At 35.2% G+C, this 13,744-nt stretch overlaps 1 protein-coding gene across 3 annotated transcripts in view; it reads left to right on the forward strand.

The window, feature by feature from the left end:
* Positions 1-13,744, forward strand: part of ghra (growth hormone receptor a) — an 80,757-nt gene that overhangs the window by 22,490 nt on the left and 44,523 nt on the right. For 2 of the 3 annotated variants that reach the window (XM_015368020.2, XM_015368029.2), the window contains exon 2: positions 12,550-12,642. In XM_015368020.2, coding sequence (XP_015223506.1) covers positions 12,561-12,642 — 82 coding nt within the window. In that variant the 5' untranslated portion in view covers positions 12,550-12,560. Of the gene's footprint in view, positions 1-2,727; positions 2,816-12,549; positions 12,643-13,744 lie in introns of all 3 variants that reach the window. The other variant, XM_015368022.2, reaches the window with a different exon arrangement.

Here is a 13,744-nt window from a genome sequence, read left to right on the forward strand (position 1 = left end):
CACTGAAAAATAGCACACAATGATTGCTTTCTTTCACTGTGCTATCATTGACATTTATATGCTCCAAACTGTCTTTTCTTTTTTATTTACACTGTTTTATCTAGGCATCTCAATTATGTTAGTGCACTCACTTTTGGATTTGAGTATTTTTCATCTCATTAATTAAAGCAAAACTATGCTGTTGACACGATGTAACCTTGTTATTGAAGATCACTTTAATTTATTACTGCTTTGTGTTACTACTGAGTATAGCGGATGTATGATGTTGATGTTAAGTACATGCTGTAAATCTATATTTGTTGCAGTAATTAAACAGCTAATTGAGATAATAAAAGAACTATAATGGGATGATAGTTTAATAAGTAGCTTGAAAGAAGCTATATCAACATCTAGGTGCTAGAAAACTGAAATGCAGTTTACTAATAAAAAGTACATTCATCTGGTTTTGATAGTGTAATAAAGATCAGCTTTATTTATGGCTGTGCCACCAATTGTCTGCCTTAAAGAACCATGAATCATGAAATAGAATATAGTACTTTCAATCTCTAGTTGTGTCTTTATAAGCATTTAGCTTAACCCGCTTCCTATTATTGTATATAGTGCAAAGAAATCTCATTCTTGAAGTTACTCTGTTTTGAAAAACATATGGAAGATTTACATTTCAAATCTGCAAAAGTTACTTGTCCAATTGTTATCAAAACCTTTAATGAATGATTGTTTCACATTTCTCCCATGTCAATTGATTTCTCACAGTAGAAAATGCATTCAAAGTGACAAATAATCAGGAATCTCTTTAAAGGTATCTGAAGTGGGGGTGCTCCACTTCACAAGGCACCTTGGCGTTTTGTTTTGCGCGACCTCCTGATAGCATTTAAAAATTAGCTACACTGCTCCAAGCAGTTTCCAACAGAGAATACATTTCAGTGACTGTAAGACAGTAGTATCAGGGTGAGAAGCATCAAGAACTCATTGAGTTCATCATGGGTCATTTCATTTCCAGTTTTAGATATTGCTGTTTTATTTATTTTGTGTGTTCTGAGTGAAAGAAATTCACTGAGGCTATAATTGATTCTCTGCGGTCAGGTTTAGAGATGTTTAATTAATAACCTATTAAGGACCTATTAAAACAGCAATACCGTGCAGAGTGTGGCTCAGACCCATACAGTACTTGTATAAAGCCAGAAGCTTAGCTTTGACAACACTCCAAGCCTTACCAGCTTGTTAGGAAATGTGTCAGATGTCCTTGACTTATGGTTGACAATGAACAAGACACTGCTGGCACTTCTTCAGCATTAATATGAATAGAATACATGTAATATCAACCAAACTATAAAGACAGGCTTTGTTGAGCAATGGGAGAGAGCTTACATTACGCTTTCATAACATGAGTATAGTATATACATTATACATTTCATACCTGTAATGAGACTGCATTAGGTGGTATAGTTCTGACTATGATAACAAGCTGTAACTGTAAAGGTTAAGTGCACACACATAGCTCTCTCTCTGCTAAGCTTGTGTTCCTGCTTTATGCTATGAAAAATATCTTGGCACATCTGCGTATTGAGTTGTTAACAATCTGAGGACCTGTTTTTGGCCTTTTTGAATCCCTCGTGTTTGTTCAAGATGCTGTGAGCTATCCAAAATAAAAATGAAGTCATTTTATGGTTCTAATAAGAAACTTTAAAAAAATTGCACAATATCTTGGAGTATCACTTCCCTCACCTTTTAACTGCGATAAAAATAAGTTAAGCCTTATAGTTTTAACCTATCTTGGGCCTTAAGGTAAAGCATTCTATTTAAAGTTTTCTGATTTAGTTTATTTATTAAATGCCTGCTTCTAATGTTAGTATTGGTGCGTCTTTCAAATGTTGACAAATGCAATTGCACCCTGATCTGAAAACTAAGGTAGGAAATGACTTTTTTGTCATCAAATTAAAAACATGAAAAGAGTTTTTAATAAAACAGGAGGGCAACTGAAATTAGTGCAAAAGCACCATTTAGACTTTCAGAAGTAAATGTTTACTAAGTTGCCACCCAGCTAAACTGAATGTTGTTTTAAAAGCTCAAGTTCGTTTTTAACTTCTAAGATAATCAAAATGAAATATACTTTATCCCTGAGAGGCCTTCAGCTGTATGCAAGACTAATAGCTGTATTTTTCAGCAGAAGGCAGGCAGAAGTTTTAGTGGCTTGTGGTCTAATAGATGGATAAGAAGGTCAAGTACAAAGACATGAGGTTAGATGTCGCAATGAAGGAGAGTTAACCTTGTGTGATGTGTGGTGAATGGGTTTACCTCTTGTCTGGCCGTGGGAACTCTTCTATAACTTTGTTTAAATAGGAATCGTTCAATCTACGGCTCCCTTAATTACTGACTAATTTATTTAGGCTGTAAATTATATGTAGGAATTGGGGAGCCTAAGTATCAAAATAATTCAATAACAATACCTGGTTTCAAGTAACCTTGTTTGTCTTTGACTCCTTTGACATCTGTTTAACCTTATTTTTTTTAGTTCTATTATTGTTATTATCTTAAACATACTGGAAGTTTCTGTACACCTGAATGTTCCATGTTATCGTCATTTACTAAGAGCTCAGATATGTTATCTCTATGATGAACTTTGGCACTGCAGGCATTATATAGACACTAGAGATACTGTACATCTGAGCTGCAGCACTTAGTTGAAAATTGAAATTTCCTTACATTTTATAAAATGCCATGATGCAGGTGTAACCAGGTGATGAGGTGGTGGCACAGGAGTCAGTATTGACCTCACGCAGGCTGGCAGTTTGGTCCCCGCTACCAGCTGCACCAGGTAAGACCAATAAACCTGAGTTAATATGGGTTTTTAAATGTACTTTAATGTTTAGCAATGTTATTTTTTCATTATTTAAGGTTCACGTGTTTGTTTCAAAGGTTTCAAAAAGTGTATACAGGAGCTGGGGGGGGACCAGGGAGAAATATCCCTTAGATAAATGTGTTAAGACATTAGGTTAAAAGTGTCATTGTTAAGTGTAATGTAACTGTAATAGTAGAAAATATTATGTTACATTGTGTTTTAATGTAATATATGTTAAAGTTTTAAGCAAGAGAATGTAAGTTGTATGAGACTGGGAGTGAAGTGAGATCCCTGCTACCTGCTGTAGTACTCCTGTCCTAGCTCTGCAGACCCTTCCATGGCCTTTTCTCATTTTTAAAAACAAATTCAGATAAGGGATAGCAGGTGAATTTTTCTTCTGTGCACGTGCTGGTGGTAACAGACCCCCCCAACAATGACACTGCCAGCACTGGGAGGGATTTGCAGGACATCAAGATGGGCAGGCAGCACAGGGACTCGGGACGCCTTCAGGAAGTCGCCCCAGTGGGTTCTGTGGGAATTGTAGTTTCTAAGACAATGCAGAGTCTCCGAGTGGTCGTAGCCAGTTTCTATACCTGTCTCCCCTCTGATTGATGTTAACTTGTACTCCCTAGCAGGTGAAGTGAATTACTAGCCACTGCCTGCTATGGGGAAGATGCCCCATAGACAGTGTTACACATGGTTTATAACTAATACAAAAATAAATAAAGTCCATTCCTCAACCTATCCTACTGATATGTTCAATAACAAGTGTATATTCTGTACCCTGCATTGTTGTAATTAATTCATAATTTGTGGATGAAAGGTGTTTAATTCATGAACCCTTAATGTGAATCACACTAGATTGTAAAATTAAAAATAACGCTGCCCTGTCTGTCCTAGATGATTTAATATATTAATTGATTAACTTGATAGATTCAGTATATTAACTCTTTTGTGAGGGTCTGAAACAAGCTGCCCTCCCATGCTGATTATCTAGGATCCTCCAGGAAACTCTGTACGATATCCTTGGACCAATGAGGCGATAGCAATTAAATCAGCAAGAATGGCATCCTCTCATTTGTAAGCTTTCTGATAGTCTAATCTGAAACAAATATGAAATGTAAAAAAAAAGATTGTTTTTTATAATTGAAGTAATAAAGATTTATATTTATATTGCCAAAGTAATAACACACACCTCATAGGGTGAATGAAGGCAGCTGAGAAACATTAAGATGTTACACCAGTTCATGATGTAAAATTATACTAGTAGGTCAGTTGACTTTCTAGGAAGCCTGTAACTGCCTTCGTCATCAATATATTTACTGCCAGTAACCCAACAGATAGCTTTCATCACCCTCAATCTCTATCTTTCCTCTGTTGGCACATGGCCTGATGATGGAAGTTGTTGATTGGCATGAATGCTAATTCATTTCTAGCATTGCACCAATTGCGTATTGCATAAAGTATTGAATTTTTTAGTCAAATATTTAAGATGTATATAAATATATAAGAATTATAAAATAAACCTTTCCAGTCATTCATTACTCTTAAATTAGCATTTTCATACAGTTTTGTGCTAATTAAAACCAAAATGTACCTGAACATTTGAATTAATACATGATTAATAAAATGTGAAATATTTTAAATATAAGATATTAAAATAGAAGCCAATGAACATTGAAACCCACACATGTACTTGTTGCATGCTACTTAACATTTTGTGCATGTTTTAGATGTCATCTAAAAAAACCTCAGAGATACGTTGAAGTGCATTCGCTTCTTGGTGGGGTTCTGGGTTCTTAATGAGGATCAGTAAATTTGAATGATTATTGTTTTTCTAATGTTTTAGTTTGAGTAAAGTTTTATTTAATACTGTACTAAAAATGAGAACAAAAAACTCTTCCTAGCTGGCTTCTACATTTGATGCCTTCAGGACTATTACATAATAAGCAAGAATTGCTATTGACCTTTTTTGAAAAAACATGCATTGTTTTGGTATTTCTAACTTGTGATCAATAGGACAAGAAAAATTATATTAAATGTTTTTCTAGATTATTTGAATGTGATGCCCAGAGATACTAAAGTATTATTTTTTATTTGTAGTGATCTTAAACTGTGCAGCTTGTGATAAACAAATTAAAAATTAATGTACTGTTTTATTGCAGTCTGGCAAAAAAAGTTGAAATATACTGTATTCTAAAAACAACATATCACACTGCTGAGACCTGTATTCAATCTAACTAACTTAATTTGCAAAAAGATGTATGTTGTAACATGTACTGTAGTTGTCATTTTACTTAATTGGATTTGCAGTGCCTATTCTGAAGATCTAACACTAATTACTATTTGGGTGATATAGCTGGATCCTGAAACATCTGGAAGATGAATATATTACATCAGTACTTTCCGTTTAGAGGTCTTTGTGGCAGAAAATAAGCTTTTTTGGCTGAGAGTAGATCTTAAATGATTGTTTGACATTCTAACCCTGTGTGAGCAACAGTTTTTAAAATTCATTCACTACAGTACAGTCAACAGAATGTACTGTTTTACAAAAAAGTAAAAACCACAAGCATTTAAGAGCATTTTTAGGCTTATTAAAGTTATAAACTGTTTAAGTATTAGATTTAAAGCAGTGTTATATTACACCAAAAGCTCATTCTTGTACAGAATTTAGATCTCCATAATAAACAATTTAGAAAAAAAAAATACAATTTAAAACCTGTGTCGGATTATATGAGCTGCAGCCCACTCCAGATGTACAGTATTCATAACTCCAATTAAATCGGAAATAAAATATACAATATTACAGAATGAGTTACAGTTCGGATATTGTGTCTTGCTCAAAACAATTCTAAAAATCTTACCCTGTAATTCTCTTGCACAGAGCAAAGTCATTTTTGTCATGAATAATTGAGAGGCCTCTGAAAATGTCCTGTTTCAGTAGTAGATTGCATCATCATTGTTAAGGTCAGAGAACTCGCTGAAACTGCAGGCAAATAGGCATTGACCTCCTCTAAATTGGGGATAATCCACAAAAAGTAGAATCTACCACCTTTCACTAGTGTCAGTTGTTTAGAAAATTAAGGCATCTGGTAACAATCCTGCCAGGAAAAGAACTCAAGTGCTTCTTGCCACAGAGGGCTGTAAGACAGGTGGTTTAGACGACAATGGTAAATCCAAAGGATATCTTCAACATTAACTACCATTCAGGATACAAAGTGTCAAAAACTACCACTCTGCCTGGATTAATGTGGCATTCATGGCTATGTCTCAAGGAGAGCCCCCTTAAAGTGGCTAAACTACATATCAATGACAATTGCACCCGTATGTTATGGTGAGATGAAATGAAGACGTAGCTTTTGCACATGTTAAATAGTAATATGTTTGGAATAAAAGTGAAGCTCTGGTCCCACTGTGAAATATGGCGTAGGGCCTATTATGTTTTGAGGTTGCTTTGGATCTGTAGGTAATGCAGCCCTTATTAATCTAGGAGGAATCATGAACCCCAACAATGTCCAGTACAAGGACATTATGGACTGACACCTGGTTCTGGCCGCCAAGAAGCTCAAGCTTGGCAGAAAATGGACATTGCAGCAGGGCACTCATCCAAAACGACAAATAAGTGGTTAACTGCACACAAAGTAAATGCTCTTGACTTTCTGTCTCAATTTTTGGACCTCAGTCCATCTAGAGATTTGTGGTTCAAACTCGAGAAATCGGTTCACAAAAATAGAAACCCAAAGGTGTGCAGTACATAGAGCAATTCTGTGTGGAGCAATGAAGCAGTGGCCAACCCCCTCAGATGAGCCAGAACCTCATATCACTCCACAGGACTAGAGAGGCATCTTGTCACTATAACCCACTGCTAGAAGAGGATTTACAACGTGTTAACTACAAGGGTGTGAATAAATTCAGCCTTTGTGTATTCTGGACTTAAATTAATTGTTTATAACAAATATGATGGTAGTCGGTACACTCATATTCATATTATAGAATTATTGTTTTTCATTTTTCAGCAGGACACTTAACCTGTTAAATATCTGATATGTGGTGGATTTTGTTTCTATTTCATCATGTGGAGTGTAAATAAACCTGGAAGGCACTTTATGTTTTTTTGCTAAACAAATCATGCTTGTCCATTTTCTCAGAGCTATAAAGGATATTGGTTATCAGAAACTTAACCGAAGGAACTTTGTTGTGCTTAATACAGTGGTGGTGTTCTTCAGCACTACTCTCAAAGTTATTGATGTTTTCTGTTTGTAGATTTAACAGGTGTTACTGCTAGGCTATAGATATACAGGAGTTTTACAGTTGTACACTGAAGTATTTCTGCTCAAATAGCCAATTAAACCAAGACAATGTCTTACTCTCTGTACTGTTTCTCATGCTTTAAACAGACAGGACCATGTGATCGTGGAAAGAAAAAAGGCTAAATAATAACTTTGATCTGCCTTTCAGTTGCAAATTAAAAGGCCAGAACCTGATGTTGGTTTTTGTAGGAACAAGCAGACAAACTATAAGCCTGTGTTTTAAGTGTAGGTTTTGTAGTTTGTGGGTGGGTCAAATATTTAATGTAATGTGGACACAAATTAACTCTTTGTTTTCCTTGTGACAGTGGTCTTTCACTTGTAAATATAGTATATTGTGATTTAGCAACTGGACACTTTGTAAAACTATTATTATTTATTTAACACTTTTTGGCAATTTTTGTAATTGTTAAATGTGTAAACCTAGCAAGATACAGAAATTAATTTTAATTAATTAAAATTAATTCCATTTAAATTTTTGAAAGATTTAAACGTTTAGTTTACAGACGGACAAGAGCAAAACATATTTTAAAACTGTAGATAATTCAAATGTGGAATGGTACAAAATTTCACTTGCCTTTACCTCTTAAAAAAACTTTTCTTGCATTCTGAAAACAGTTATATTTTATTACATGTCTGTTGTAATAACTAAAAATTATCAGAGGATTACCTTTTGCAATAGCTCTGTCAGAGTGCAGCTGAAAAACAAAATAAGAAAACAGAACTGTACATAAGGAGCTGGTTGTGCAATCATGATTATTTTTTAATAGGAAACATAAACTGTGGGTTGTGACCAATTGGGCGGATGTTAAGAGGTTACAGCCAATTCCCACTGGTGTGGGTCAATGTCCCTTCACTCCAAATTCAAAACAGACTTTCTTGAAAGGCTGGGAGGAGTGGAGCCGATTGCGGGTTGAACCATTTTTGTCGGGAGGGAGGGATCTCTTTGCCTCATTCCACATTGCGAGGACTGCTTAAGATTCCTTGAACTAATGTGCTTCTCCCTCACTGACACTAGATCCTTCCCAAATCCCAGTCCAGTGTTGCAATAGCTCTGGAGCCATCTTCACTTCATCTTTATTAACACAGCTTGCTCTCCTACAGTCAGGTTTACAGCAGATGGGAAAAGAACCTTTAAACTAAGTGAAGAAACATTGTTTTTTGTGACAGATAAAACTGAAATCTCAATTAGGTACTTAATCTTTCTTTACACATTATGCAAACTTATTTTTTTCAGAATCTTAGAACACATATACATTTGTGTAGAAATCCCTAGGTACACCCTTTTTTAGTTAAACGTTCTAATATGTTTTTCAAGTAGTGCTCATATGGGAGAAAACATTAATAACTTTTGATTGAGCTTGGCCTGTTGGAAAAATACATTAATTTACTTCCTGTTCCTTAATGTAGAAATACTATCAGGTTTGTCTGTTTTCAATATAATATTTTAAATATAATCATTTTAATTTCAGAATGTGGAGTGGTTTACCTGCAGATGTTATATATTTAATAGTCTTATTAAATAGGTGTTGTAAAATGTGATCTGTGGACAGTTATACACCAAATTACTCAAATCCGTTTCAGTTTATATAAATCACTTATATGGAAAAGATTAGAAGTACAGCCTTTAAGTATAAATTAAGTCATGTTTGTCCATATTTTTACACAAAACATGTCTGAGAGTTGTATATACTGTATGTACGTACTTTACATAAAAATATTATTTTTAATGGTTTAAGGGAATATCTTGCACTGACAGGATGAAGGAACTTTCTAGTCTTGACCAAGAAGAATGCAAGGGGACTTGACATAAACACTCAGGGGCATTGATATAGTCCAACCCAGTGAACGTCATGAGAATAAAAAGTGAAGCTCTGTGAAATCAGTGAACTACAGGACACTATGTAGAAGTCCAATTAAGAATGAGACCAGAAAGCACTTCCTTACTCAGATGGTTGCGGGACTATTAAACAAGCTACCCATACATGTTGTTACAGGGGAACTGCAATCCCAGTTTCTCAGACCAGTTGTTAAATATCGGTAAGAAAATACATTAATTGATGTTATAGAAAAATTGTACACATTTTGAATTAAGCATAAAAATTGTGGTTTGTAAAATACTGTAAGTTGCCATGTTGTCACATGCAGAGTTAACAATTAAGTTCTTTCTCACCTAATTTAGTACAGATTTTTATAATAAACACTCCTTCAGCTTAAACATAGATGATGGGACACTGACATGCCTATTAATTTTCTTGTCTTCACGCAATATCTTTAATATAGTTAACATTGTTTCAGGCTTTTCATAGGTACGTAATCAGATTTCATTTTCAACTGAGGACTATCTGACTTCTAAGTGATTAAAAAAATATATTTTTAATATGATATGTTTTGATTTGTTTCTACAGTATTTCTGAACTATATGTTGATTGCCTCTCCTAATCAACTCTACAGTTGTGTCAGCTCTACATTTTAGTCCTGAAAACAGTGTTAAATAATCAGGTCAGGAATGTTTGACCTGAGTCTAGCATTCAAAACTCATTTTCAGTGTTGGGAAGATCTATTTTCAGCTTAATAACATTGTGCACAATCATACACATCTCTCCAAAAATGAGTTAGCAATCAGATGTGCCTCAGATCTGTTGCTTTTTTTCCATCCTTATCATTGTAAAACAGTGCTTACTTGTGTATCCAAGCATGTTCTTAACAAGTTAAGTATTTTCAGGACTCAACTACTTGGATTTTCTCCAAAACTAAAATGCATGATAATACTGTAGATCGTCCAATTTAGCTTACCTGCACTGGGATTTCAGGTGTAAATTTCAGGATACAATTCAAAATACTGTGGCTTGCCTTGAAAGGTTTGTATGGTTTGCACCCATACTACATCATTGAACTTTGAACTACCTACAAACCTACAAGAAAACCTGTATAGTTACACCTATAAAAAAAATGTGTTGGACTCTGGGCTTCCGGTAGCCAAAAAGAACCTGAGTGCTTGGAAAGTAAGCTTTCAGGTCAGTTGTTCCGAGACTTTGGAATGATCTCTTAGCCCATGAACAGACATGAAAGCCACAGTAATGCTTAAATTATTCTTAATTTCTTGCTTTTATGATTAATTGTTTTAATGTAAAATGCCTTGAGATTATGTATGTGCTTGCTACAGGGCGGTAAAGAAGATGGCAGAGATGTATTAAAAAAGAAACTGGCACTTTAGTGTGTTTTTATTTTCTTACAGTATTCTCTCTCTTACGGCTGCTCCCACATACTCCCACTCTCTGCCTTTTCCCTGGTACCTTGCACCTGCTGAAAGGGAGCACACGTTTTTGTAGAGAGGATCGCAGCTGCCAGATACCACAGTCGTAAAGACCGACAGCTGCATCCTCTCTGACAGTGATGAAGCTGACTGCCTGTCACAGCCAAGTGTAAAATAGATGTTATTATTAAATGTTTTATTCATTGCTTTTTTCCCCTTTTCTGAAACACCTTCATAGATGCAGTAGGTGTGAATTGTCTATACAGTGTATCTCAAATAAAATTCATTATGAATAGTAATAGCGATGTAATTTTGACTTTTATCTGAAATTATTCTAAAAAATGTATTGCTTTTCATGCTGTAATTCAAAATGGGTTGGGAAATGCTGTAATTATTCACAAAACATTTCTTCTTCTAGACTAGAACTTCCTAACCATTTTTAAAACTCCATTCTAAGCAGCAAACACAAAGCTATTTCATACCTAAGATGTAGGTAAACGTTCCTTGAAAGATTTGTGATATGAAGCTTCATAAAGTTCAAAGGCCAGGATTCTTTATCTAATTTTAGGACGCACTATTCCCAATATAACATGTGCTGTTACTGCGTTTACGGCAAACTGAGGCCACGAAGCTAAAGCTTTTGCCAGACTTAGTATTAAGGGTGTCTTTGTTGCTTAGAAAACAGATAATTTAGTTCAGTTTTTCAGTCAGTGCGGCCAGGTCGTGAAAGATCAAATAGTAGGTGTTTTCTGATCTTTTTATGTGCTGTTTCCCAAACATGTTCTGTTACGTTTAAGACAGAACAGACTAGAACGGAAGTGTAACCTTTGTCTTGCAAATGATTCCATGGAATGAAGATCCAGCTCCCACTCTAACCATATAGGAAATACAGTCTGTATACAGTGGCTGACCTTTCCACATTATGGAGACATCCCTAGCAGTTCCAAAAGACATTAATTAAAAACCAAATGGCAGCACGAGTGATTGAGATCTTAAATTTAATGGCGTTAAGTTATTTGGAAGTTTATATAATTGTTAAAATATAAATGGAAATGCCCAGTCTAAAGTCCAAAATCACTTGGCAGTTTATCAAAATTCCTTAGTAGGTTATCACCAGTAGACAAGAATTGTTGTGTTGTGCATGGTTTTTGCTTAAAGAGATTATAAACCCCAAAGCAGAAGACAAAGGCTGTCTGCATTCACAAAAGGATTGTATTCTTTTATAGGACTAAGCAGTGGTTAAAAGGCCCAGCCTAGTATGTATGAGTGAGTGTGGATGCTTTACAGAGAGAGTGAGAAGCTATAACAATTCTGCAAAAACTTAGCCTGGGTTAATAAATGCACATAATTTTTATTATCGCTTAACAAAACAGGAGGTGAGCCATAGTGAAATCTAGGCCGCCATGTCGTGCATCATTTTACCACAGAACCTTGTTTTGTGGTGGAAGAAATGGTCTGTGGTGCAGACAGTGGAACAATGCACTGTACGAGAGACTTCCCTCACTTGCACATTGAATATGAATTAATGATACGTTTAGTGATACTTGAGAACAAAAAAATAGCTATTTAAATGCTCATCATACAGTGCTTTGCAAAGTATTCAGACACTGCCACAGTATTCACATTTTGTTGCTTCAAACCTTGCAGCCATGATGTTTTGACTTGGAAATTAATACTTGTTATATGCACAACCTGCTCAACATTTTCAAAGCAAAAATAGATAATATGAAAGAAAAAGATTGCTTAAGTATTCAAACATGCTGAATTCATGAAATTGCTCAAAATGACCTAAACAAGCCAAACAAGTAGTTGAGTAGCCTCTGTCTGTCTATGTCTTCCAGTATAATATTGGGCTCATGATTTCAGATTAAAAACTCCTTTTTAAGGTTCATTGATCAGGCGGTGAATTTAAAGATGAGAAAAAATAAGCATTTTTTTTTAGAAATAACATTAGGGACAGGATCCCAGTGCTTATGCTTATAATGAGCCACCACAATAACATGATTAGACACTGTGACTGGAGTAAATGTGTGTATAAAAGTACACACCATGACAAGCTTGAATATCATGGATGTTAAAAAAGCCCTCAAATGCATGTAAATAGTTAAAATAGCTCTGACATGCCTCAATCTTTCTCTTTGTTGCAGGAGCTGTCATCATGACTATGAGACTGTTTATCTTCTGCTTTGTTTGTGGAATCGGAACTTTGTTAGCAGAAGAGATTCCAGTGACATCAGAAGGTACTGTTAAGGTTTTTTTGTGTTTATTAAAATGTAGATCTAAATCTGTTTTCAATTTTCTGTTTTCTTTAAAAAGTAATCGTTTCTAAAATACAACTTGGTTGGCAGGTGACAGGATATGATATTTCTTTATGAATCTCATATATAGAAAGAACAAATTGTTCTGAAATAATATTAGGGTTTTTAGATATATTAATGGTTGGAGTGATTTAGTATTGCTGTCACACGGTGCTGTGGCCCTGGGTTCGATTCCTGAGCTGCTATTTGGATGGAGTTTGTATGTTTTCTCTCTGAGTTAAAAAAATATTGTGTTCAAGCATGCAGAATCAAATTTTATCAGTTTTAAACTTGCAAACATCATGTACATAACACCATAACAATGGTTCCAGATGAAGATTGCTTCCAAACTTCTCAGGGATCCTGCACTAAGAGTACTTAATGAATTCTGTTTTGGGAGTGTCCTTTTTGTCTCAGATGAAATTGCAGTAACTCACAGTGAACCCCAGACTGCTTCTGCTGAATGGCAGCTCCTTTGGTTACTGTCTTTCTTTGGGCCTATCTTTTCCTGGCAGTTTTGACCTACAGACAAAAAATAAATTTTGCATGGAGTTTGTGGTGACTCAAAATCAGACTTGGTTACAGAAGATGGTCTTGCAGAGAGCATGACCACGCTGTTCTGTGTAAGTGTATTTGTTTATACTGTATTTGTTTTGTTGAACTGTCATGACTATGGTCCCTTTTCTCCTCTTATTTTTCTACTTTTTATGTTGTAGCCTCCACTTCACGTGTTTTGATATTGTTCTAAAATAACTAAAAATCTTTTTAAAAATCTGTTCAGAACAAAAATGCAATCTTCTATTTCAAATGCACATAACATTCTTTGTGTGCTTGATGAGCTATTGATAAAGAACTTCTACTATTGCGTTTTCATTGTGTGTCAGTACAGGTGTATGTATACATGGTTACTCTCCACACTGGACCCTGTAAGGGATTGAGATTTAAGGTTGATGGTAGGTTGGTTCAGTATTTGAACATACAGCACTTCGGTGCCAGAAATGACTGGGTGTTCTTTAAGTTGAGTGCTCGCATTTTATAATGCTGG

The sequence above is a fragment of the Lepisosteus oculatus genome, chromosome 3 (assembly GCF_040954835.1).
Source record: "Lepisosteus oculatus isolate fLepOcu1 chromosome 3, fLepOcu1.hap2, whole genome shotgun sequence".
NCBI lineage: Eukaryota > Metazoa > Chordata > Actinopteri > Semionotiformes > Lepisosteidae > Lepisosteus > Lepisosteus oculatus.